The sequence below is a fragment of the Euleptes europaea genome, chromosome 14 (genome assembly GCF_029931775.1).
Source record: "Euleptes europaea isolate rEulEur1 chromosome 14, rEulEur1.hap1, whole genome shotgun sequence".
Taxonomy (NCBI): Eukaryota; Metazoa; Chordata; class Lepidosauria; order Squamata; family Sphaerodactylidae; genus Euleptes; species Euleptes europaea.
This window is the reverse complement of record NC_079325.1, coordinates 25,284,255-25,311,903: the sequence shown is the minus strand read 5'-3', so window position 1 is coordinate 25,311,903 and position 27,649 is coordinate 25,284,255. Positions and strand designations below refer to the sequence as shown.

Here is a 27,649-nt window from a genome sequence, read left to right as displayed (position 1 = left end):
TGGGGCCTCCCTCCTTATCTGTAATTAATTATGTATCACTTTATACAGTGATTCGCAACATGCCGACCCCCTCCTGAATAAAATTAGTCCTATCAGTTGATGCTAACATTATACTGATGAGCAGTTTAACTCCACAGGAGTGAATGGGAAGGGAGTGGCTATAAAACAAGTGGCTTGGAATCTGTACCACAAAAATGTAATTCTTATTTTGCGTGTCAAAGAAGATCCAAAAAAAGCAGAGAGAAAACCATGCATGTATTTTTTTTTAAAGTGCTGAGTGGGATGTATAATGGCTTAAGGTGGGTGGGTGGAGGAATTGAGGGAGGGAGAAAGGGATGAGAGATAGAGACAAAGTTTTTTAAAAAAACTCTGTGATATATTATAAAGATGACTCAGTGCTGCCATTAAAGAAGATTGCTTTTGAGAAAGCAATATCCACACAGTGGAAACCCTCTGGATTTTCCCTGTCTCCTCTATTGCCAGTCCTTCAACCAGGGGAGCCTTTCCTAAGTCGGCCCTTCCCTGCAGATCTCCCATCCCCCGTGCCAGTCTGACCTTTCACAAGGTCAGCTCCTAGAAAGGTTTCTTAACTGTGGCCACTTGCTTACCACGACTATGTTTTACAATGGGTCTCTCTCTCTCTCTCTCATGCTAAGAATGCTTAGTAAAGAAGCAGGTAGAGGGCGAAAGGAACCTGGTCGCTTTGGGTCCTTCTGCCCCTCTGCATTGCAGATAGGGAATAAAACCCATTTTCAAGTCCTTGCAAACAAGCAGCAGGACAATCAGGGCGTCGCAAAGTCCCTTTGGAAGCAGGACCAGGCACCAAAGGCACGAAGACAGGGGCAGCTTTTCTTGCCTTGGTCTTTCTCTGGCCATTTATGTATGGGAGCTTTTACCTTGGATTTGCCCCTCTCTAGAGGCACATTTTCCCTATCCAAATTCTCAGAACTCAACAATCAGCCCCCATGCAGAGTTTTGAGAATTCAGAGGGGGGAAATGAGCACCTAGAGAGAGGCAAATCCAAGGCAAAACCTCCCATGCATAAATGGCCTCCTCCCTCTCCCCGGCGGCGCCGGCTTCTGCCCGCGGCGCTGGCCTTGGTGCTGAATCCGCCACCCCTCCCCCAGACAAGACACACACACCTTACCTAGCCGCCCAAGCTCTTCTGCTCCAGATCACCCCCCAAACCCCAACGCAGACGGCCTGCTTGGGTCACCTTAGGAGAGATCCAGCAGCCCCCTACGCCACCACCCTTGCTATCCCGTCGTCTTCGGACCAAGTAGCCTCTTGGCTGGAAGGGGGGGGGGCGAGGGGAAACAGGCCTTCCTCCTCTACGGAGCTCCGATCCCAGCAGCGTCCGATGGAGAAAGGAGGGGGAGGAGAATAACTGGGGGGGGGGAGGAAGGGGGGAGAGGATCAAGAAGGGAAGGGGGGTTGGGAGACAGATGGGAGAAATGAATCCGGAATAAGGAGACAAGGGGAGCGGGTTAATACTTGGGGGGGGGGAGGAAGGGGGAGAGGAGCAAGAAGGGAAGGGGGTTGGGAGACAGATGGCAGTAATGAATCCGGAATAAGGAGACAAGGGGAGCGGGTTAATACTTGGGGGGGGAGGAAGGGGGAGAGGAGCAAGAAGGCAAGGGGGGTTGGGAGACAGATGGGAGAAAGAAATCCGGAATAAGGAGACAAGGGGAGCGGGTTAATACTTGGGGGGGAGGAAGGGGGAGAGGAGCAAGAAGGGAAGGGGGTTGGGAGACAGATGGGAGTAATGAATCCGGAATAAGGAGACAAGGGGAGCGGGTTAATACTGGGGGGGGGAGGAGAAACGAGTAACAGACATCAGCATTCCAGTTGAGAAGGAATGAAGAGGAAAATTGTGATCAGGGAAGGCAAGACACAGAGGGAGGGAGGGAGGAAAGGAGGGCAGGGCTGGCCTGGGATTGGGGCGCGTCCGGCCGAGGGAGAAGCGGAGGGAAGGGGCTGGGCTTAGTCCGGAGGGGCGGGCCTCCCCTCCTCCGCCGTCCCCGTCCCCCCCCCAGCCCGCCCCCTGCAAGTCCGCGTGCGGCTCCGGGATATAAAGCGCCGCCTTGCGCAGAGCCGCCGCCGCCGGGAAAGCCGCGCCAAGCGCCCCGCCAGCCGTCCAGGATGAGCTACCCGCTGGAGCCGTCGTACCGGCGGGCGGCCGAGAGCCGCAGCGCCTACAGCCGGGCCAGCGCGTCGGCGTCGAGCGGCTTCCGCTCGCAGTCGTGGTCGCGGGGCTCGCCCAGCAGCGCCTCGTCGCCGTACAAGCGGCCCCTGGGCGCGGCGCGGGCCTCGTACGGCTCGACGGCGCTGAGCTCGTCGGAGAGCCTGGAGCTGAGCCAGGCGTCGCTCTTCAACGGCCTCGGGGGCGGCGGCGTCGGGGGCGGCGCGGAGCTGAAGCTGAGCCGCTCCAACGAGAAGGAGCAGCTGCAGGGCCTGAACGACCGCTTCGCCGGCTACATCGAGAAGGTGCACTCGCTGGAGCAGCAGAACCGGGCGCTGGAGGGCGAGATCGGCGCGCTGCGGCAGCGGCAGGCGGGGCGGCCGCTGCTGGCCGACGCCTTCGAGCAGGAGCTGCGCGAGCTGCGCGGCGCCCTCGAGCAGGCGGCCCACGAGAAGGCGGCGCTGCAGCTGGACTCGGAGCACCTGGAGGAGGACCTCCAGCGCCTCAAGGAGCGCTTCGAGGACGAGGCGCGCCTCCGCGACGACACCGAGGCCGCCGTGCGCGCCCTGCGCCGCGACGTCGAGGAGGCCTCCCTGGCCAAGGGGGAGCTGGGCAAGAAGCTGCAGGCCCTGCAGGACGAGGTGGCCTTCCTGCGCGGCGCCCACGAGGAGGAGGTGGCCGAGCTGCTGGCCCAGATCCAGGCCTCGCGCGCCGCCGTCGAGCGCAAGGACTACGCCCGCCCCGACCTCACGGCCGCCCTCAAGGAGATCCGCTCCCAGCTGGAGTGCCACTCCGACCAGAACATGGTGCAGGCCGAGGAGTGGTTCAAGGGCCGCTACGCCCGCCTCACCGAGGCCGCCGAGGCCAACAAGGAGGCCATCCGCTCGGCCAAGGAGGAGATCTCCGAGTACCGGCGGCAGCTGCAGGCCAAGAGCATCGAGCTCGAGTCCGTCCGCGGCACCAAGGAGTCCCTCGACCGCCAGCTCAACGACATCGAGGAGCGCCACAACCAGGACCTCTCCACCTACCAGGTATGGGGAAGGGGGGGACTCGACCTGCCGCCGGACGGCGCAGATGGGACATCTGGGGTGGGGCCAGCAGCAGCCATGAGAATAACCGAGTTGGAAGGGACCACCAGGGTCATCTCGTCCGTCTAGTCTAGGGCAGGGACTGTGGCTCAGTGGTAGAGCATCTGCTTGGCATGCAGAAGGTCCGATCCCCGGCATCTCCAGTTAAAGGGGCTAGGCGTGTAGGTGATGGGAAAGACCTCTGCCTGAGACCCTGGAGAGCTGCTGCCGGTCTCAGTAGACAATACTGACTTCGATGGACCAAGAGTGTGATTCAGTAGAAGGAAGCTTCATGTGTTCATGTGTTTAGTCATCTAGAAGGGGAGGGGCTTGCTGACGTCCCCCCATAGCATCAAAAACAGCAGATTTGGGAATGGGTGTGTGCATGCCCCGCCTGCCTTGGTGCAAAAGGGGGGTGTGTCCCAATGCAAAAGAAGGCGGCGGTGGGGTGAGCCATCTGGCTGAAGTCCAGGGGAGGTGGGTGACTCTCTGTACCTCCCCCCTCCCAAAGGAGAAAGTTCGGGGGAGGTGGTAACACTGTACCTCCCCCCTCCCAAAGGAGACCCTGCTTACCCTTGCAAGGTGGATGGGCGCACATGGGGGGGGGGGGTAACGCTGTAGAATGTCTGCCAAGAGAAAGACTTGTGTTAGGGCGGCTGTTGAAAATAAAACCCGTTTTTTGGGGGGGGAACAGCAAACAGCCTCCCAAGGAGAATGACTTTCAAGCTTTTGAGCATTACAGAACTGTTCATCGGTGGGTGCTCAATCACGATGCCCTCCCACCTGGGATGGAGGGAGGAGGGGTGATGGGAAGTGAGCTGTCATGCTGGCTCCTCCTAATCTCTGATCTCTTGGGGTGGGGCAACGGGGGGGGGGGAACATACTACCTGCTTGCCCACATGGAAGTGGAAGGGAGGGAACCCACCTGCCCCTCTGCAGAACAGAAGCACCCTCTACCTTTGCAGTGGGGGTCTGGAACTGACAGTTCAGCTGCAAATAAAACCCCAGGATTTTTCTTCTTCAAGGATTTCACTTTGGTGGTGGAAACAGCTGGCCAAAGGATAACCTGGAGAGTTCCCCCCTGGAGACGCATGATAAACTTCCTCGATTCAAAAGCAAACTCCTTGAAAGCTAACACATTTGTTGTCCATCAGCTTTCATAGGCTTAAAACCACTGGCTTGAGCTGATGCGACAATTGATGCTGTAGTCTTTAAGGGGTCACAGGACTTTTGTTTTTTGCTGCAGTGGACTGATAACATCTACCACAAGGGGGGATTTGCTTTCCAGTGCGGAGCATGACTGCTGAACAAGTCTCTCCAGCAGCACAGGAAAAGGCTGGAAAGTGCTACAGAATTGGCTTCCAGCAGAAAAAAAGAATGAGCTTGCAAAAGATCTCTGCCAAAGTTCTTTGCACCAGTAAATGCTGACTATGTTGCACCAGCACTGCAAAAACTGCCCCCCACCTATATCCTCTGCATCTAAGTCACAGGGGTTACCAGTCACAACCTTTAGAGTAGTCCTATTCAATCCAATGGCATGGCTGTGGTGTAAGTGGAGGTGTACCTTGGAAGAGCATAGTAATAATAGAATAACACTACCTCATATGAAAATTGTTACACTCAAGTATTATGTATGATGATTATTTGAATGTATTGGTTACTTTTCATAGACACAACCCTACTCATGGCAACTTGCTATAAAATCTGGGACAAACACATGAAAGGGAAGGCTAACAAGGAAAATTGAAAACGTGGCACAACCTCAAATGATGCCGGGAGAGTTTCTAAAAGACAAAACTAATGCTAGTAGGGTACAATTATAATTATTCCTTTTATCACACAAAGTGCTGTTTTGGTTAAGCTGAGCCAAGCAGAGGAGATAGTTTTACAGGATGAACCAAAATGTAAAGAAAGATCTGTGGTCAGTGGTAGAGCATCTGCTTGGCATGCAGAAGGTCCCAGGTTCAATCCCTGGCATCTCCAGTTAAAGGGACTAGGCAAGTAAGCGATGTGAAAGACCTCCGCCCGAGACCCTGGAGAGCTGCTGCCGGTCTGAGTAGACAATACTGACTCTGATGGACCCCGGCATCTCCAGTTAAAGGGACTAGGCAAGTAGGTGATGTGATAGACCTCTGCCCGAGACCCTGGAGAGCCGCTGCTGGTCTGAGTAGGCAATACTGACTTTGATGGACCAAGAGTCTGATTCAGTATAAGGCAGCTTCATGTGTTCATGTGCTAGGCTTCTTGTGCCGATGATGAACAGCTGCTGCAGAACGCCCTTGTGCTTATCCCTCATGAACTTCTGCAATGCAGCAGCTATTTGTGCCGAGCAGCTAATCAAATGAAGCCGTCCAGCACAAAAGGCAACCAACCCTCTCAACCAACTCCTTTGGGATAGGAAGCAGTATGATTCTCTGCTCGTCTTTTATTGCCAAGAGGGGAGGGCAATTCAGTCACCCCACCAGGGTGACACTGCAGGCTTGTAGATAATCTCTGCCTATGCAGAAGGGATTCGCCCGTCCCCCACTGAATTAGCTTTTGGGAAGGGACCTAGCTGTATGTTGGAATGTAGTGTGAGCCACTCTGAGCCCGGCCTTCAGCTGGGGAGGGCGAGGTAGTAATTGAATAAAATAAAATAAGAATGCAATGAAAATGAGCCCAGCAACAAGATGGCAGTGTTTTCTTGCCCCCACCCACCCCCACCCGGTGCAGCTTGAAGTTCTGCAATGCAGAAGTTGCTGGCAGCGGGGAAGTCATAAAACCATCCTGCCAGAGCAGAAGGCAGCTCATCAGATATTCTCACTGCACCACAGAGAATTAAGCTGGACAGGAAAAAATGTTTCCCCCCTCCATGTAAAATTAGGCATTGCAAAAACGAATCAGTAGCTGAATGAATCAAAAGACAAATGGTATGAATTGTTGCGAACAATACCATAAATGCTCGCACAGTGCAATCGCTGATACAATAGTCAGCAAACCATTGTCAAAATATGCTATATGCTGTGCAGGCAAAGCAGAAATAAAACCTGACAACTTTTTGGTTTCCCTGCCCAGCCTAGCCGCTAATACTTCTTCATATGGAGCAAAACTGTTGGGGAATTATCACTGTGTTTCCAAATGACAGGGTCCATTTATGTATAGCAACTCTCAAGACCTTAACCTTGCAATGCAAGTTGGAAACCAGAGATTGAATTCAGTGGGGGTTTTCAGAAATAGGCCTCCGAGGCACAACATAACAGGGTGATCATGTTGCACACGGCTGGTTTCTTCCTTTTTCAAAAACCATTTGTACCCATTTCCTTCCCTGATGCCAAGAATTTGCAATCCGGAGCTTTGAGCTTATAGACGGACACCTGCATTCTGGAAATGTGGGAGAAACTTGCCTTGAGCAAAAGAAGAGCCCTCCAGGATCAGACCAGTGGGTCATCTAGCCCAGAATCTTGTTTCCAACAATGCCTATCAGATGTTATGGAAACCCTGCACCCAAAGGGGCACAAGGACCAAGCCTTCCCTCTGTTGTTTCCACCCATCCTGTTTTTTTGCATTCTGAGATATACTGCTTCCGAACATGAAGGTTCCATTTAGCTGCACAAAAGATGGGAAACTGCCAACCTCCCCCCTGGCAGGAGTCCTTTGCATCTCCAAAAAGCAATTCTAGAAAGTATCCCAACATTCAGGAGGTTTTCTTTTTTTTCTGGTGGGCGTGGGAAATTTGCTCAGCTTTGGACCCAAGCCTATGGGTTTAGAAGTGGGATGTCAATCTAGATTTATTTTGAGCAGATAAATATTGAAAGCCTCTTCTATCCTGTTCCCTCTGTTTATTGCTGTTAAATGAAAGTACAAGCAGCCCCATTGAGAGATGTGGACATTTTGTTGTTGATTTCAGCAGAGTATTGACTGCATCTTTAGAAGGAAAAGTACAGCAATAAAATACAGACCTTTATTGAAAGTCCAGCAAAGTATTTTATTTAAAACCTCAGTGCTGAATTCTAATCATTTAACTATCTATTGGACTTTCTGTAAAGCTTTGTATTTTACTTATCGCCATGAATGTACATCTTGTCAATCTCAGACTTGTCAATGATCCGATTGCTGTTTTAAACAGAGGTTTGGATCAAAAGGCACCTGAATCCTATTGACTACAAGAAGCAACCAACTTGAGAAATACCTTGATATGGAAAGTATCATTCCTTAGCACAATCACTGGCACTTGCAGGAATATGACATACATCAGCTCATGACTGTTTGTCTCACTTTAAGAAGCTGAAGAATTAGACTGAAATATTCTTACCCGATATTTCAACGAGCCGGTATGGCATACTGTTTAAAATGCTGGACTCAGGTCACCAAGGAGACTTGAGTTCAAAATCCCAACAGAGCCACAAAGCTTACTTGATAACCCCAGAGTAGTCTTTAACCTACCTCACAAGGCTGTTGTGAAGAGTAATGGGGCAGGCATTTGCTCCACTGAGCTCTTTGGAGGAAAGAGAACAAAATTATATTAACTTGATATAAACGTCCAGGAACAAAGGAAATATTTTGAGGCATATTTTTTTCTGAAATAACCTGTTCAAAACAAGAAAAGTAAAGACCCTTTTTAAAATCGAGGCTTTTTGATCCATAACTTGGTTAAGATATTGCCAAAACTAGCTGACATCTAAGTACTTTACCTTAACTGAGTTGTGATATTTAGCTTTTAAATAAGATTTCTAGGGAGAATCTTATTTCAGGCTAAGGAGCGGCCATATAGGATGCTGAATCAGAATGGGCTTCTAGATTTTGGATTCAAGGCTCAAGATAAGAAGATTGTATGATTCTGTGATCCTAGGAGCAGGTTGAAGAACTGGACTCCGAACAGAACAAGGATGTGTTTGATTGAGTTTAATTTCATTCATAGAAGTGGCTGCTGCTAAGTTATGATTGACAGTCCCCATCAATTTTTCGATAACCCCTTAAAGTCCTTCTCAGTGTTCTACACCAACAGGTGCTGGTTTCTTTCCAGCTGTCTGGAATTGGGGTGGGGAGGGGGCACAGGAAAGGGCCTGTTCAGCTCTGTTGGGGAAAAGATTCTTTAGATCATCAGGGACCAAACCCAGACATTGTCTGTCCACCATGGGTTGGTCAAGGGGAGACAAATTCATACAGACAGTTCAGTGGTTGAAGAGTCCAGATCTACCCTATTACCAGCATGCCACGTCCTTCTGGTCCATATTCCCCTTTCCTCCTCGGTGCTTCATAGCACCCATATTTAAATGTCACTTGTAACTTCCTAAAGGATCGTTTGTGTCTTGCCTGCAGGAGACGATTCAGCAGCTGGAAAATGAACTGAGAGGTACAAAATGGGAAATGGCGCGTCATTTGAGGGAATACCAGGACCTGCTCAATGTCAAAATGGCCCTTGACATTGAGATTGCTGCATACAGGTACAGTAGACACTCTGCAGAGGTGGCTGATCTGGGAATTGCGGCTCAGATGCTTTTAGGTTGCAGGGGAGAAAAAGCCAAATAGCGACAATTTGAAAGTGCTATTTAAATGCATAGTATTATTGTTAAAATACAGTTAGACCCTATTTAAACACAATGCAATTAATCACACTGTCACTGTAATAGAAGAATACTCTGCTGCAACAACATAACTCCAGAAGAAACCAGCCAGCATAGCTTCTAAACTTCTGCTCCAAAAAGTGGGATTTATGTAGTTTTCAGAACACTAAAAAGGGAGGATTTTGCAGGAGTTCAATCCATAGCCTGGGAGAAATGACTAAAAATGTCTTGCTCTTCTCTAGTGTCAAAGGCATTTCTTGGTGGGTATTCTGAATAAGTTAACTGCACTGCTGCCCTATCTTAACAGGCATAGAGGAGTGAATTGTTTATACTAGGATCTTTACTCCTAGGCATCTGCTGTGTTTTTTCTTACGTTTATTTCACTCAGGGATTCTGTGTCTTGCGGGGGGTGAGTGCTGGTGGAAATCACTTGAGGTCCAACACTAAATAACCCCCACAATTGTCAAAATGCTTTCTTTGGGTTGATTTCTTGACATCAGCAAGATGACTTCTGAAGCAGATTTGAAGCTTGCAATTGAGCCATCTTTAGAATCCAGACGTTCATGTCCCAACCTTTTCAAGTCAATGGTGGCCACCCTCAGATGGAAATAGCCATTTTTAAAAAAGCAAATATGGTGCTAGTGAGCAAACTGGCACTACTCCAGACTATATCATTGGAAGTCTTAGGTTGCACTCTTATTTGGGAATGTCCCACTGAAATCAGTGAGATCCACCTCCAAGTAAATGTGCATAGGAAGATAAGAAGAGCCCTACAAATCAAAAGTCTATCTAACCCAGCATCCTGTTTCCCACATTGGCCAACCAAACACCTCCGAGAAATTCACAAGCAAGGTGTGAAGGCAATAGCCCACCTACCATCCCAACAACTGGTATTCAGAAGGGGACAGACGAGGCTCTGTGGGGGGAGAGCTCCAGAGCTTTGTTGATATGTAATTCAACTAATATTGTAAGCTTCCTAGAAGCCCTGAGGAGAAGAGCAGGTCAAAATGCCATAAATGAATGAATAAATAAACATTATGGCTACTATAATGTACCATCTAGCAAAAAAGTTGGCCCTGTATAGACAGCTTATAACCAAATAAGCAAATGTGATCTGACAGAAGACAGCCTTGCTGGATCATACTAATGGTCCATCTGGCCTAGCATACTGTTTTCAACAAAGGCCACAAAGACCCCGACTAACAGAGCCTGCTAGCAGCCTCACCTACTGAGTGCTGCCCAGAATCCAATCAAGAAGAATCTAAAGTTTGGATGTTGACAGGCACAATCACATTGTTTAAACTTCTATCGTGATTTGGAACATGTTCCTATTTAGAGTTTAGGCATTCTGGGCTAACCTTTTAGCTGATCTGTTTCTATTCATTTTTTTAAAAATTCTGTATTTCCTTCAAGGAGCAAAAGGTAGCATACATGATTTCCCCTTCTTCCTTTGAGCCTCACAACAACCCTCTGAGGTATATTTGGCTGAGAGAGTGATTAGCCCAATCACCCAAAGAGCCGAGTCAGGATTTGATCCTTGTGAGGGAATTTGCAGTAACGTTAGATGTTTTTTAGGCATCAGCATCTTTTTGGGGGGGGGGGTAAAGGATCCAGGCTCAATTTTTTTAAAGATGCTAATCATTCATAGGACACAGGGCAGCTTTCTGTGGACAATATTAGTTTGCAGTTAATGCTGAAAAAATATGCAAAGGGCTCAATTAATCCACAGATAAGCACATTTACATCCCTTTCAAGGAAATTGTCCCACTGAAAGCAAAGGGACTTGAACCTTCTTAATTTTGGCTTGATCATGCCTCGTGTATATGTGTGTCAGTAATGGCCTTTTGAAGAGATCCAGTGTTCTGTAGTGCTTAGAGTGTCAGACTAGGATCTTGGAGACCCAAGTTCTAATCCCCACTCTCCCATGGAAGCTTGCTGGGTGGCCTTGAGCTAGTCAAACACTCTCAGCCTAGCCTACCTCACAGGGCTATTGTGAGGATAAAATAGAGGAGAGAAGGTTATAAGCCACTTCGAGTCCCATTGGGGAAAAATACTGTATAAATAAAGGTAAAAATGAAGTAATATCAAGATGTCCACTCTGTAGCTGACTTCAGTAATTCCAAGAGAAGGTCCCTCTTTAACTTTGAGAGAACGTGGACAATACTCTCTGAAATGAAAGGGCTGCAAAACATATGCCAGGTGGTCAGCTGCTCATATTCATTTTGGCCCTTTTCCTCCAGACTGATTAAGTACAGCAGAGGTTGGTTGTTGGGCATGCAAACTGGTCTGAGATGAGAGTGGGGACTGGTATAACAATGTATAAAAATCACATAAGGATTCTCTTAAAGCAGTGATATTCCTTTATGCATTTCCTAAGGGGAGGGAATGTTTAAGGGGCTGTCTCCCAGGTGAATAGTTACAGACACTCCAAACACAGTCTGTTTCCTTCTCATCCATCTCTACTACCCATCCATGTCAGCAAAACTGTTCAGGAGAAGGAAGTGATCTTCAGAGTGTGAGAAGTTATTTGAGGATTCAACCTTCCAGTTGCTAAAAAAGTTTTTAATGGTACATAATGATACTTGCAGCACCACTTATTCATTCTCATCTTCAGCTCAAGAAAAGGGCGATACACATTAATTTTCTCTCTCTTATTCCCGTAGGAAACTTCTTGAGGGTGAAGAGACAAGATTCAATGTCTTCTCTGGAAGCATCACTGGGCCAACGTTTACACACAGGCAACCTTCTGTAACAATATCAAGTAGCAAAATACAGAAATCAAAAGTTGAAGCTCCAAAAATAAAGGTCCAGCACAAGTTCGTAGAAGAAATAATTGAAGAGACGAAAGTGGAGGATGAGAAATCTGAACTGGATGAAGCCTTGGCAGCTATGGCAGAAGAACTGGCTGCTGGAGCCACACCACAGGAACAGGAGGAAGAAGAAGCAGAGGAGGGGGAAGTTGTGGAAGAAGAAATAGTAGCCGAGGCTAAAGCTGAGGTTGAAGCAGCCGCCCCCGAAGAGGAGGAAGAAGGAGAAGAGGAGGGTGGTGAGGAAGAGGAGGATGCAAAATCTGATGAAGCAGAAGAAGGAGGATCTGAAAAAGAAGAGGAAAAAAGTGAAAAGGAAGAGGGTGAGGAAGGAGAAGAGGAGGCAGGTGAGGGAGAAGCAGAGGAAGCTGAAGCAGAGACCAAGGAAGAAGAAGAGTCAGAAGAGAAGGCTGAAGACGAAGCTGAAGGAGAAGTGGAGGAAGCCATTGCACCAGTGAAGGTAGAAAAGGTGAAAACATCTCCCCCCAAATCTCCTGCAGCAGAAGAGAAGAAAGAAGTTGAAGGTGAAAGTGAAGATCAGAAGGATGAGCAGGGAGGTGGAGAGGAGGAAGCTGAAGAAGAAAAGTCAGGGTCTCCAGCAAAGGCAGGTTCTCCTGAGAAAGGGGGTTCACCAGAGAAGGCTGGGACTCCAGAGAAAGGGTCTCCAGAGAAGGCTGGGACTCCAGAGAAAGGGTCTGCAGAGAAGGCTGGGACTCCAGAGAAAGTATCTCCAGAGAAGGCTGGGACTCCAGAGAAAGGGTCTCCAGGGAAGGCTGGGACACCAGAGAAAGAGTCTCCAGGGAAGGCTGGGACACCGGAGAAAGGGTCTCCAGAGAAGGCTGGGACACCAGAGAAAGGATCTCCAGAGAAGGCTGGAACTCCAGAAAAAGGATCTCCAGAGAAAGCAGGTACACCAGAAAAAGCAGCATCCCCAGAAAAAGCTGGGACTCCAGAGAAGGCAAGTACACCAGAAAAAACAGCATCCCCAGAAAAAGCAGGGTCCCCAGTGAAAGAAGAAGTAGAAGAGACCATCCCAGCTTCCAAGGCAGCAAAGGTTGGTACTGAGAAAGAACCCAAAGAAGAGAAGAAAGACAAAAGTGAGAAGGCATCAAAGGAATCCACAAAAGAAGACATAGCTATAAATGGAGAGGTGAACGAGAAAGAGGAGGAGGAAGGCTCCAAGGCCAAGCAAGTGGAGGAGGAAGACAAAGGCGTTGTCACCAATGGCCTGGACATTAGCCCATCTGAAGAGGAGAAGAAGGAGAAGAGTGAAGAGAAAGTTGTGGTAACCAAAAAGGTTGAGAAATTTACTAGTGAAGGGGATGATGGGACAACCACATACATCACGAAGTCAGTGACTGTCACCCAGAAGGTGGAAGAGCAGGGGGAAACAGTTGCTGAGAAATTAGTGTCCACTAAGAAGGTCACTTCACATGCTGTAGTGAAAGAAGTTAAAGAGAGTGATTAGGATAACAATTTTTTTCCCTTGAGAAGAGCTTGGGTCGGTGCAAAAGGTTAAGCCATAGGACAGCTGCAAAATGCATGAAAGTGACAGCTTCAAAGCGGAAAGGGTTCTCTCGTGAAGTCTCCGAAATACTCTTATTTTATTTTTTATTTACTTTTGTGCAATACCCAGGGTTTCGGGGGGGAGGAACGCATGTAAGCCCCAGATGCACTCCCTCTGCAAAACTTGGGGAATTAAAAAAAAATTGCATGAGCTGTTATCCTTACAGAGGAAGTTGCTGAATTTCCTCAGCTGCTGATGGGACGCTTCTGAGGAACGTCTTAAGATGTATTATGCAAAGAACCAACTGAGCCAAATACAAACAATAATAAGAGAATGAATGAAAAAAAATACCCAGAATTCTCCTAGCCTTAAGCTACTTAATAATTATGTTTACCTCACTGGTGCAATTAAGATGGACTTTTTGTTCATGGGAGAACCTACCTTGACATGCACAGTATGCAACCTTTTGTTGTTCGATGTAAAGCAGTCACAGCAGTTCGTGCTCAATAAAGGTCATATTGGAAACGTGTGTCTGGCTTTGCTGGGATTTCTCTCGTGGCTCCAAGGTGTTATACATTATTCTGCCTTTGAAGGAGGCTAGCAAAATGCAAGTGGGAAGGTGTGTGTGACTGCTCTGCCAGTTGTTACTTACCTGCGTAGACTCAATTTCATTTGAAAACTTTGAGTTTAGTCCTTTCTTTTATTTTTCCTTTCCTTTATTCTGTCCTTTATGCTCGCAGACTAACAGGTCATGAGCAAAACAAATTCAATAATGCAGAAATAACCATACATACAGAAATACAATATCTGAGGAGTACAGTTAAAAGGAAGTATCATTAAAAACCATAGATAGAAATTTTGCCACGGCGAGGGTTACATTTGGGTCAGTATCAGCCAATAGCTTTTTCAATGTATCTCTTGCTTTAGGGCAGGTCCCCACCTCTGAATGTACACTGTGATCTATTTATCTCTGGTGGGATCGTGCTTTTTACAATCAACAAAAAATGCCAAGCATTGTCCAAACTTCCTGATCCAAAATCACAAAATCGCTCAGAAAAGGGGACCCCCGAAAACTTGCCTCCTAATTCCCCCAGTGACAGTGCATTTAATCTGACCTGGAGCAAATCACTCTGTATTTGGGAACAGTTAAAATATTTACAATAAACATTGGAATGGGGAGGTCCAGATGGTACAAGGAGCATACCCTGTGTACTCTGCAGCCAGTGCTCCATTTGTCAAGGTGCAACACTCTAGATCTGACTAGTTTACCTGCAGAGGGATATTCCATTAGCTTTAAAACCTCAAGGGACAAATTCAGCCTCTGCAATCTATCCTCAACTAATTTCTGCCATGACCTCTGAAAGCCATCTTTAGCCAGTAAATGCAAATAGCATCCCTCTGAAGAATAAAGAATTTTTAAATAAAAGATAAATGTTGCAATCCAAGCTTTAGCTTCCAAAGATGGTTCAACAAATTCCAAATGAATTGCTGGACCAGAGATATATGTTGGCAAGTTGGACATGGAGCATAAAAAAAAAAAGTTAAGCAGGAATTTGAGTTCGATCCTGGAAGTCTTTGTTTCTTTCCACAGTATGAGTTGCTAGGCATGCAAATAGGTCAGAGAGGAAGGTGGTGATTGGTCTAAAAGTTGCTCATGTCACAAATATAGTGATGGTTTCTTAAAGCAGCAAGATTTCCCTGGGAGGGAATATTTGAGTGAAGCCTCTCTGGCTTAGCTTTCTGATTGTTCTTTTCTTATCCATACTGGCAAACAATGTGGACAAAGAGAGTCTTAAACACATGGAATATTATCGTAAACAATAAACCTTGATTTGCGACATGTTCAAACATGATTTCCTTACCCCACACAAACCTGCATATACAGTACCTTTAACACCAGAGTTCTGCAGAAAATATTGCTCTAGTTGCCCCGCCCTCTTGTCTCTTGCCAATGGCAACAGTACTCCCTTTTATTGGGTTTAGACTTAGGCTTGCCAGCCTCCAGGTACTGGTTGGAGATCTCTGCTCTTACAACTGATCTCCAGCCGATAGAGATCAGTTCACCTGGAGAAAATGGCCACTTTGGCAATTGGACTCTATGGCACTGAAGTTCCTCTCCAAACCCCACCCTCCTCAGGCTCTGCCCCCAAAACCTCCCACCAGTGTGGAAGAGGGACCTGACAACCCTATTTAGACTCCACCCATGTGATGCTTCCCCCAGGCAGGAAACAGGACCATGCCTGCTTTCTCAAGCACATAAAACTGATATTCAAAGCCAGCTTGTCTCTTAACACCTAGAGCTTGATCATACTATCCAACCTTTATTTATTTAGATTATTTATATGGCTATTTTCCCCCATTGAGAATTATTGCAACATCATTCTCCCCTCCTCCATTTTCTTTTCACCACAACCTTGTGAGGTAGGTTAGATAGACTGAGAGAGTGCCACCTAGTGACCTAGTGAGTTTCATAGCAGAGTAAGGGTAGTTTCTGTACCTTCATGGTTTTCCATCCAGATTTGATAAATCTCAGGGTGATTGTAGCACTCCCCTAGGACATCCACATTTCCAAATCTGAAACCGATAGAATAAAGCCCATCCTTTTGAGGCAATTAAAGGCAGCCCTGCTTAGCATTAAAGTCTGTGGGAGAACTGATAGGAAAGACTCCAAACACACAGTAACACAGACAGCATTCAGTGAGGGAATATGGCATAGCAGCCACTTAGCCTGAAGGACAGTAACACAAGTAAGAGGCAGACTGACAAGAGGATTTGGTGTCACAAAGAGGGCAACGCATCTGGACAAGCAGGAGGAGCAGCAGTTTGAGGTAGATTTGCTTGGACAAGGAATAAGTTTTGGAAAGCAGCAGGCAGGCAGGGAAGAGCAGGCTGCAAGGGGAAATTTGGCACCACAGGGCAGGCATTGGGAGAAGAGCAGAAGGCAGAGTCCTACCCCATATCCTTCAGGACTGGAGTTTCTCACACATGTATGTAATCCTATTAACTACAATTTACTGTCAATCCAGAGCCTCTTCAGACCCCCCCCCCCTTAAGGAACACAGCTTATGCCCTTATTAGGACAACATTGGCTGCCTTGTAAAAGTGAAACCAGTAGAGTCAGAGAAAAGCAAGACTGAAATAAGGAAAGAGTACAAAACAAAACAAAATCATGTTTTTAATTAGACTGTTCAAATGAAGAATTTGTTTCATTTTCATATTAATTATGATAATTACAAAACACTATTTTCATAATTATTGCAGTTAATAATGAAAGAAACTTGCAAGTCTAGTGAGAAAGAACTCACTACACAAACTTAATAGGTCTTTTGCGCATTAGTTTACAAAGGCCGCATTATGAGAGAAGGTGGGAGTAAGTCCTTCATTGTTTCTTCTCTGCATACTCAATGTCACTTTATAATCATTTGAAATCCAAAGGTGGTACAGTGTTATTTATCTATTTTAGGCCATTTCTATATTACAATAATAAAAAGATACACAGAGGGTTAGAATATACCCCCCAAACACTCTATAAAAGTGTGAAAACACCCTAAAATAATAATTATAAACAACAATTATAATGCCTAAGAATGAGTGTGTCGGCTTAAACACACTATTCACATTTCTTCCAGAATAAAATTGTTGTCAGTTTCCTTCCAAAGGCATTGAAGGACCAGGAGGTTCAATAATCAGGGCAAAGATTTTCCCATGAGTCCCCACCCAGTCTTCCTGTGATCCCATTCAATCTTCCCTTTGCCTTTATCAGCTCAGTGATTACCCCTCTTCTCTCTCTTGGTTGTTTGCATCTTCTCTCTGCAAAAGTGTGAATGATAGAACAAGCAGATTTCAGGCTGTTCCCCAACAGAAGCCCACTGGCAGAAGCAACAGAAACACAACACAGACTTGCAAATATTTATAATCGGGAAAATTTAGTCCAAATTAATATTTAACTGTGCCATGAGGTTTCATCTTCTACCATCACTACCCTACACTACTCAGAATGGAAGAACCCTCTGATTGCATAGCCATATAAACATTGTTTCATAGACTGATTCTATTTTTTTTTTAATCCAACAGTGTGAAGTCTGGAGGGAGCAATTAATTTCAAACCCCCCAGAACACCATTAAAACTTTACAAAGGCCTGAGTAGATAACATATAGTGGGGGGAGGATCTGCAGTTATGAGTGGGAGAAAGGCCTGTGCATATAATTTTAATGTGGAGGGTCTGAAGGTAGAACAGGATTACTACAAATGCAGCCCTGACATTTCATGAGCAAAACTGATACTTCATAGAGGATTTATTCCCAAAGAGCATAAAGGGATTTTCCTACATCCTCTGAAAATAGACATGCTATGAGAGAAAGATATTTTTTTCTTAAAAGTCACCTTGGCCAAAGTAATAATAATAACAATTAGCATTTATGCAGTGATTTCAGTGCTCAAACAAAACTTTCTGCCAGTGCTATCTCATAATGTTTATGCAGCCCTGTAGGGTAGGCCTATAAGTAGGGTTGCCAACTGCCAGGTAGTAGCAGGAGATCTCCTGCTAATTCAACTGATCTCCAGCCAATAGAGATCAGATCACCTGGAGAAAAATGGCTGCTTTGGCAATTGAACTCTATGGCATTGAAGTCCCTCCCCTCTCCAAACCCCCGCCCTCCTCATGCTCCGCCCCAAAAATCTCCCGCCGATGGCGAAGAGGGACCTGGCAACCCTACCTATAAGATAATCCCTGTATTGGAGATAGGAGGCTGAGGTAGGGTTACCAGCCTCCTGGTGGGTCTTGGAGATCCCCTGGCATTACAACTCATCTCCAGACATCAGTTCCCTGGAGACAATGCTGCTTTGGAAGGTGGACTATATGGCATTATACCCCACTGAGGTTCCTTTCTTACCCAAACCATGCCCTCCCCGGGCTCCACTCCCAAATCTCCAAGAATTTCCCAACCTAGAGTTAGTACCCAAGGCTGAGGATGGCTTGCTTAAGGCCACCTAGTGAGTTTATTGTAGAATGAACCAGGAACCTCCTGGGCCAAGCCTATGTGTTAGGCCACCTCCTAAAAGCTTATGTGATAAAGGGCCTGCCCACAGGAACCACCATCCTACCCCCAAGAGAGGCAACGGAGGCTTGGCACTTGAACACCCATGAAGCTGCCTTATACTGAATGAGGCCGTCAATTCATCATGGTCAGTATTGTTTACTCAGACTGGCAGTGGTTCTCCAGGAATTCAGGATTTCATTTCACTTATTACCTTTTAACTGGGGATTGAACCTGGGATAGGGTTACCAACTCTGGGTTGGGAAATACCCAGAGATTTTGGGATGGGGTTTGAGGAGGGGAGGGACCTCAGTAGGGTATAATGCCATAGAGTCCGCCCTTCAAAGCAGCCATTGTATCCAGGGGAACTGATCTCTATTACCTGGAGATCATTTGTAAAAGCGGGAAATCTCCAGGTGCTACCTGGAGGTTGGCAACCCTAGCCTGGGACCTTCTGCATGTGAAGCAAAGGTTCTTTCACTGAGCCACAGCCTTTTCAAGGAGTCACTTCCCTGAAATTTGAATTTAATTTTTTTTTAAAGAAAGAAACCCAGTCCTTCTGTTTGTAGAGTCATAAAAAAAACAAGCAGGCAATATTTATCCCAACTGCTTGGCAGGGATCAAACCAACTCTAACTTTGCAGTATTGTGGCTGGTGAATGCAAAGGCTGGTATGACTGACAAACACTAAGGACTTATTGTTCAATTTGAAGCATTGATTTCCTCACCACCACAGTTCCTCCAGCTAACCCTGAAGTTTTCATGCTGAGAAAGATGCCAGAGCATAGACCAACACATACTACATTACCGCACTATGACTAGACTGCAGACTGTGCTTTTATTATTATTATTCTCTAACTCCTAACTCCACTGCTACGGACAAACTGCTACCCTGGACCAAAGCTGCTAAGCAAGGTCTCCCAGGCATACTATTCCAAGGAGGAAGAAGAAGGGCTTAAATCCCACCGCTGCCTGGAATGTAAAGTGCCAGCAAAAGTTTGCTTTTTTCCTCTCCCTTGCCTCTCCAATTTGCTTGGCTCACCGCTCTCCTTTACTGCAATGCGTCAAAACGAGGCTCCGGAGTTTATAAACATGAGGAAGAGGCTGTTTCTGGCAAAGGCAGCGAGGGTGCCCCGGGGAGAGGGGACGGGATGTATCCCTGTCCAATAGAAAGTGAGCATCCAGGTCCTTGTTGGGACCCAGTTTTAGTTGCTGAGCAGTTTAGCAATACCATAAAGTTGCAAACTCCAGAGCTTCTGTACGCTTGCCTGTTAAAAAAAAAAAAAAAGCCCTCTCACCTACCATGACAGCAGAACTTCCAGTCTTCCTGGAAAGGAATTAAATCTTTAAGAGGATGTGTTTTATTGGACAAGTGTCAGACAAAAGAATTAATGGTAACTGATGTCTTCTTCACTGCCCTTTATTTGCTTGTTTCACCTTGACGTTAACCCTCTGGTGAAGAGATATTCGGCAAACTTATTCAGTCTGCAATTAGGGTTGTCAGGTCCCTCTTGGCTACTGGTGGGAGGTTTTGGGGGCAGAGCCTGAGTAGGGTGGGGTTTGAGGACAGGAGGGACTTCAGTGCCATAGAGTCCAATTGCCAAAATGGCCATTTTCTCCAGGTGAACCAATCTCTATCAGCTGGAGATTAGCTGTAATAGCAGGAGATCTCCAAGTGGTACCTGGAGGTTAGCAACCCTATCTGCAATGCATGACCCCTCCCCATAGGTCAGCATAATTTGAAGCACATTCAGCTGCATAGCTTGCAGATCTGTGTCAATCTACCCATTTTACACACATGGTAAACCAAGATGGTAAAATTTCGGAGCAGACTGGGAAGTGAAAACAATCCCCAGAGCAAGTCAAGCTGAGCATCCTCACCTACGAACTGCAGGGCCACTCAGCTCAGTAGAGCTGACAAGGGACATTGGCTCAGCCACTGTGTCACCCCCCAAACTGGAAGCAGTGAAGGAGGAGACAGTGGGTGAGCTGCCACCAACTGCCATTGCTGATGAGGGATCTGGGCCAAGCGGCCCCTGAGGCTGGGCAAAGTTGCTGGATCGTGGCCCTGCTTGTTCCTGGCCATCAGTAGTTTCCTAGGGCAGTGGCCCACTGAGAAGTTTCCATGTTGTGTGGCTAGTCCAACCCTGCAATAGATTCTGGATGGTGAGTAGTAAAAATGGATACTAGTCATGATGCATACCTATCTGATCTCCAGGATCAGAGGAGCATTCCCACTATATTAGGTGCTGTGGAACACAGGCAGGATAATACTGCTGCAGTGGTCTTGTTTGTGGGCTTCCTAGAGGCACCTGGTTGTCCACTGTGTGAACAGACTGCTGGACTTGATGAACTTTGGTCTGATCCAGCATGGCCTTTCTTATGTTATCGTATTTGAATATTTCCTCATGTTAAGAGTTCACTTGTCATGAAGCCATGAAGGAAAAGGCTATGTTACAATTGGCTCTGGCATGCTAGAAACAATACCATCCAGAATTCTAGCTGTCTACTGCTTCATTCTGTACAATAAAGGTATCAGCTTTCACATGGTCTAAATACAAAGAATTTGATTTAACTAGATTAACCAAACCAAAATCCACCCCCAAAATAATCGTGTGTACCAGTTAAACACTTTGTTCAGACAAAACACTTTGTAAAGTTCTTCAGGCTTAATGGAATTTAATGAAACCAGTTTTATTGCCTGGGTCTCAGGACATGTGAAATGAGCTAGAAATGGACTTGCATGGGTAACTATAGACTGGTTGGAGAGTTGAGGATACTGGGATTGTGCGGAGAGCCTTTTCCACAATGTGAATAGCCATGATTTGCCCCATACTATACCTAACTTCCATACAGGGAGGGCTAGGGGCTTTTATCCTCTGCTTTCCTTTCAAATGAATATCTTTAGGGCCAAGGGTGAGACCTTTTGCCTTGCTATGCATGCACCTTTCAAAGGCCGGGGGGACCTCTCCACTTTCCCTTGTCAAAGGCTATAAACTAGGCATTTTCCCTTGTATATAAACTAGGCACTATAAACTAATGCCTACTCTATAAACTAGGCACTTTCCCTTGCCAAAGGTTATAAACTAGGCATTAAAACAGGAAAAGATTAGGGTACACCAGAACAACTAGCAGCAGAAATCTGTGTGTGTGTGAAGTGCCGTCAAGTCTCAGCCCACTTATGGCGACCCCTTTTTTGGGGTTTTCATGGCAAGAGACTAACAGAGGTGGTTTGCCAGTGCCTTCCTCTGCACAGCAACCCTGGTATTCCTTAGTGGTCTCCCATCCAAATACTAACCAGGGCTGACCGTGCTTAGCTTCTGAGATCTGACAAGATCAGGCTAGCCTGGGCCATCCAGGTCAGGGCAACAGAAATCTGGAAGGGAAAAAACCAAAACTAAAACCAAGACCCACTTGGAACTATCCATAAAGGGACAGGAAGGGATCTGTGAGGTTTGTTCAACAAACAACAAAATGGTTGGGAAAAACGATAAGTCTTGGTCTTTTACAAGACCCATGATGCAGGAAGAAGTTTACCTCCTGCAGGTTAATATTCCAGACAATTATTTTGTATATTAATGTGTTTGATCTACAACATTTTATTTTATTGCACGTACACCCTGCCCTTCTTCCAGGACAAAACTCCATGCAGCAGATACAGGGTTTCTGGGAGGTCTCCCATCCTGATCAGCCCCATGTGCAAAGTTATCATGTGCCAAATCTTGGAGCCTGGAGCAGAAAGAGGAGATCCATTCTTGAGAAGGTAGAATTGGCTACACCACTTTAGATTGCAGGTGGGGAGCTGCATTTATAAAAGATCCATATAAAATACTGAAAGCAGAGAACTAACCCAGGAGGGAGGAGCCTAGATTAGAGCCATTCTTCCTGCTGGACTAGATGTTGACTTGCAGGGAATTTGTATATGGGGGAAACATTCAAAAGTTGCATGTATTACCTACAGCCTGAAATGGAGTACAGTCTATTCTACTGCTACAGGGCTTGGATCCAACCAACCTTTCTGTTGGAAGGTGATGTCCTCATTGACCACTCAAAAGGTTATGCTGAGAAACATGGGACCTGCAAATTCAGAAACCATGTGGAATTGCAGCATGGAGTGGAATTGGGTGAGACTGAGTGAAAAAAAGCCGGAACGTACAAAGGCCAGATCTAGAAGCTGCACTTGTTATTGTGCAATTTATCCATATCCTTTTAATAATGAAAAAAGACTGTATTCTTACCCAGCTCCTATTCAATTCACCTAGAATTGATCACCTAGAGCTTCCTAAAGAATGGTGCCTGGGAGCTGAAGTGTCCAGTGTTTTCTTTCTCATCTCTACCACACTAAACTGGAATCGTTCCTAGGTATATCCTCAGTCTTACTAATAAAGACAAGGCAAATTTAAATAGGAATACTATCAAAAAAGAATATGACTGTTGTTAAAATAAATAAATTAAAGTTAAAATAAAAGAGCACTGGAATTGCTGCACGTGGTTCTTAATGAGGGCATCTGAGCTGTGATTTCCCACTTCCTCATTCTGCAAAACTTTGAGAGAGGGATCACTTTTGATGTTATCATCACATACCTGTTTTCCAACACATTCTCTTGACACTATCGTTAGGTGTTTCATCATTCGGGCTTGAACAGTTGTTTTCTACAAAAGGCAGCCTCAAGGTTGCTGAATAAGGCATGCTTATAGCTCTTCAGGCAGAAACAATAGGCCTAGGTATTTAAAAAAAATCTCTCAATACTCTTTCCTGGAGATTGTATCTAGAGATTCGTTGTTGCATTGAGCAAAGATGCCTTGCTGATGCCCAGAAAGTCACCCTGATCTGAAAAAAAAAAAAAAAAAACTTTTAAAGGATCTGAAACCAGTCTGATCAGCCAGTTTAATTCTGCTTGTTTAGGACTCAGCTGGGGAATCGATTTATCAATCCCTTCAGGTATTAAATTAGCAAAGCAGGAAGATTGTATTGTCACCAGTCATGGCTGCCATGAATGATCAACTGTGCTTACTTTGTATAATTTTGAGCTCTGTTTGAAAACATCATGGGCTTGCATTTATTATTTTAACATGTTTCCCATATAGGAACACAAGAACTCTGATGAATCAGGCCATCTCATTCTCCATTCATCCATCTTGTTCGGCATCCATGCCCTGGACTACAAGCACAGCACAAGAGGTAGGGTTGCCAACTCCCGGTTGGAAAATTCCTGGAGATTTGGGGGGGGGGGTGGATCCTGGGGAGAGGGTGGATTTGTTGGCAGAGTATGCTAAGTACGCAGTGAAGGGTCAGCCCCACTGATTAAAGAAAACCTTTATTGAGAGAACTACATTTTAGGATAGGAAAGCTGAGAGGCAGAAGCCTCTGTCTATCTAGCTAAGGAGGGAGAGAGAGGGTAGAATGACTTCCGAGAAGGAGGTGGAAATTGTCTCTTAAGAATATCAGTCTAAGGACAGACAAGAGGTGTGAAAAAAGGGTGGAAAGGTCTCTAACCTTACAGACCATTTGCCTGCCTCCTGCTGGGTCTTCTTCTCAGTTCCTTTGCACGCTAGACATTGCAGCTCTTCCAACAGGATTGGGGTTGGACCCCTGTGGCTTATAACGCCCTAGAGCCTGCCTTTCAAAAGCAGCCATTTTGTCCAGGGAAACAAATCTCTGTAGTCTGGAGAGCTCCAGGCCTACCTGGAAAATGGCAATGCGAACAAGAACTAAAAGACTCCCCTAGTTACTGTGATTCAGAGGAACACTGCCTCTTGTGTACCCCTTGGGGCTTCTAGTCAATGGGAAGCTGGATTTGTCAGAGGGGGAGAGAGAAGATAGGAAGAACATGGGTAGGAAAAGAGACAATAATAGGAAACAAATTCCAGATAGGGCTCAAACATCTATAGAACCCGCTTTTCTCTACCTTTGGGAGTCTCGAAGCAGCTTACAATTGCCTTCCTTTCCTCTCCCCACAACAGACACCCTGTGAGGTAGGTGGGGCTGAGAGAGTCCTGAGAGAACTGTGACTAGCCCAAGGTCACCCAGCCGGCTTCATGCGGAGGATTGGGGAATCAAACCCAGTTCACCACATTAGACTCTGCCGCTTATGCGGAGGAGAGAGGAATCAAATCCAGTCTAGATTAGCGTCTGCCGCTCTTAACGACTACACAATGCTGCCTTCTATAGAGAGGAAGATTAGGTGCTTATCCTGTGATAAGTAGGTTAGATTACCTCAACAGTATGTTAGTGACTTTTGAGGGGATTGAGGGAAAAACCCTGAGAGACAAGCTAACACTATCAAGAGTCTGAGAGCTTCCTGGGTTTAGTAAGCCATCCCAAGTAAAACCCATCCATCTCTCTCCAACAGAAAGAGCCTGTCATTCCAGTAACCGTATGTGATACTGTAACCCTTCTAAAGCCCAGCTTAGGCTCCCCTTAGCTGTAAGTACCTACTACATCGGTACACCCCTTTATTTACCCACTCACTCTTTATAAACTCTTCTAAAGACAATGAATTTATTCTTGTGCTGTTAAAAGAAGATGTTGGCATGAATCCTTCCAGGGAAGGGGAGGAGGAAAAGGAGTAGAAATTTTCTCCAATACTTGTGCTGTACTCCACCATTTTCCTTCTGTAACTGAACTATGTTATCCAGCATGGCTATTTTCATATTTAGTCTTACTGACCACTTTAAAAAATGCCAAGACCCGAGTTGCTCAGTCACTGCTACTAGTGTGTGATGGATGGGGGTAAACTGAGGCAGCACCCTACTGTCACACCTCTGAACATGGAAGTTCTGTTTGGCCATCATGACTAACAGCCAACGATGAACCTATCCTCCATTAGTTCATCTATTCCATGCCATCTAAACTATACACCCATGTATATATCTGCCAACTAAGAATACACTATACATCGTCAGGCAGGGCCTAGTCCACATAGGCCCCAGTGAATCATTTCATCTTTATGATGCCCGGAAAAGACATATTTGTGGTTCTTAGTCCTTAAGCTGTTCTTACGTTTTCAGTTTCAAACTAAACACACACAATAAGCTGGGAAATATTTATGACACGTCACACGGAAGCTGTGTATGCAGTTCGGCAACTTTATTGACTAGCTTTGATTGCACAGACTTCATTTGTTTTCACCATCTCTAGTTTCTGTAACCATTTTTAATGTAGCTTAAGACAATTTCCCCACCCCTAGTGGCTTCCCTCCCCCCTTTTTGGTTAAAAACCTTTTACAAGGTTTGAATTGGCCAAATTGTACATTTGCTTGTTTGATTCATAAGAATACACCATGCGTAATTTGGATAGCAGCCAGTGGGGCTCTCTGCAAGCGTTCAGGTAACTTTGCACAGAAAAGGGGGCGGGGACAAGAAACCCCAAGAGACAACTTTAAACCTAAGAACACTGGGGAGTTAAATACATGGCACAGCAATTTTAGCTTAGTCAGTTTAACTATCTGGGAAACCTACACACAGTCTGTATCAATCTTTCTTCTTTTCTTTCCTGGCTTCCACTCCACCGGCTTCTTCCGGTTCTTCTTCATCTGCTTCGCCGGCAGCTTCCTCTTCTCCACCTTCTTCCTCTCCTTCACCCTCCCCTTCTCCCTCTTCTTCTTCGCCCTCTTTAGACTCTTCAGCCTCCTCCGTAGCCCCTGGGAGAAAAAGAAAACAGAGAGCACATGACCTTGTGAGAAAGGGTGAAGGATGCAATGCCACTGAGACTTTGAGAAAACTGGGAACATGGCCTGTTTGGAACCACTCAAATAGTGTTGAGGTCTCCCAAAGAGCCTTGTGGCACCATCCACAAGCATCTCAAACTGTGCTTTATGCTGTTTGGTGCATCACCATTGTTAAAATCTATGGACTGGATCCTCAGCACAGTGTTCATGGGATGGCATTTCCCCACCTCTCCCTCCTTGTACAAGCAGGAGTGATCCCTCCACAAGAGGAAGGAAGCATAGGCGGAAACCCTAGGAGCTCTTTCCTGCACTGAGTAAAAGGGGACTTACTTTGGAGCAGGGCTGTTTTGACTGGATGGGATTACACTGTAAAAGAGCAGAAATACTCCAGATGAATCCCACTGAAGTCAGTAGATTCAAACTGGAGTCACTCTGCACAGGACTGTATTGTTAGGATCCAGCCAATAGGATTACAGTTACACGCCCCTGCATCCCCCCGACCAATAGGAGAGTGTGCTTGGATCTGCGTGGTTCAGCTGCTGATGAACTCCAGATGTGATACAGAGCACCAAGCTAATGGGATTACGTTCTGTCTAATGCATTTAGGATCAGTCCGAATGGTTTTAACAGGGTTTAAGAAAAATAGGCCAGTTTAAATCTATTAGAGATCGGTGCAGCTATCTATTCTGCACTGGAAGTTTTGAAATTACAATTCCAGGGTGGAATCAAGACAGGTGCTGTAGTTGTTCCAAGGGCCTGAGCTTGACCAATTGGATTTCTGACTTTTTTCTTTGAGCGGATACTGTTTCCAGCTGCTTTTGAAAGCCCACAACAGTTTCAAAACTGGGCACAGATAGGGGAGCGGTTCAAGAATCACAAGGCCAAACCTCCACAGATGCATGGATCTCAACCAGCATCATTTTGTATCACTTAACTTACAATTATAGACCACAGTTACAATGGTTATTTAATCCTAAACAGGTTTACCAGGAAATAAGCCCTATTAAATCCTCTGAGGTCTTCTGAGTTAGCCGACTTGGAACAGACCACTATTTTTCATTGTTGTCGACTTGATGAAAGCAATGAACCTTCATTTATTTAGTACATTTTATCCCACCCTTCTTCCAAAGAGTTCCATACATCATTCTCTTCGCCTCCATTTTATCCTCAAAACAATCCTGTAAGGTAGGTTACGCTGAGTGTTTTACTGGCCGAAGGTCACTTGCCAAACTTCCATGGCAGAGCGGGGATTTGGACTTGTCTCTCTCAGATCCTAGTCCTACGCTCTAACTGCTACAACACACTGACTCTCTCTTTTGTCAGAAGTGCAGGTAGTTGTCCTGATTTTTCCAGAGGAGTCAGAGGAATTGGTGACAAAAATAATTGACTTTTGCTCTTTTTTTAAAGATCTTACTCTGTGGCCTCCTTAGTCTGAACTGAAAATTGGAACTGCCAAACAGATTATTCAACCAAGTTTCCTTGGGGATTTCAGAGTGCTGAGCAAAACACTAAGAGTCTCATTCAGCCACTAGTGGAAAACAACTATTCACAACATGAACTAAGGGGAAGAAATAATGTAAAGAGAAGTGAGTGCATTGTAAATTGATTTGTGTACTGTGGCAACATGGGGGGGGGAAACCAATCCTCTTCCTGTTGCAGTTTAATGCATGGCCACCCCATGAAAATACCTGCAATCCCTTTAGGACGATCGCAGTGGTGTACCAAATAATTTCTCAGTTGGTCAATTTGTTTTTTAAAAAAACAAACTGCCACTCCCCGGTTGTAGTGAATACGGCTGCAATCCTACACACATTTACTTGGGAGTAAGCCCTATTAA

General features: G+C 45.9%; 1 protein-coding gene across 1 annotated transcript; it reads left to right on the top strand.

The window, feature by feature from the left end:
* Positions 1-2,142: 2,142 nt before the first annotated feature.
* Positions 2,143-13,635, top strand: NEFM (neurofilament medium chain). The gene is made up of 3 exons (XM_056860887.1): positions 2,143-3,213; positions 8,548-8,672; positions 11,456-13,635. The coding sequence occupies exons 1-3, from the start codon at positions 2,143-2,145 to the stop codon at positions 13,065-13,067; spliced, it is 2,808 nt and encodes a 935-aa protein (XP_056716865.1). The 3' UTR covers positions 13,068-13,635.
* Positions 13,636-27,649: the final 14,014 nt, after the last annotated feature.

Excerpts from the sequence above, each read along its gene's own strand:
- NEFM (XM_056860887.1), top strand. The coding sequence starts at position 2,143 with ATGAGCTACCCGCTGGAGCCGTCGTACCGGCGGGCGGCCGAGAGCCGC. Across the intron at positions 3,214-8,547 it reads AGGACCTCTCCACCTACCAG|GAGACGATTCAGCAGCTGGA; the intron begins GTATGGGGAAGG and ends TCTTGCCTGCAG. Across the intron at positions 8,673-11,455 it reads ATTGAGATTGCTGCATACAG|GAAACTTCTTGAGGGTGAAG; the intron begins GTACAGTAGACA and ends TTATTCCCGTAG.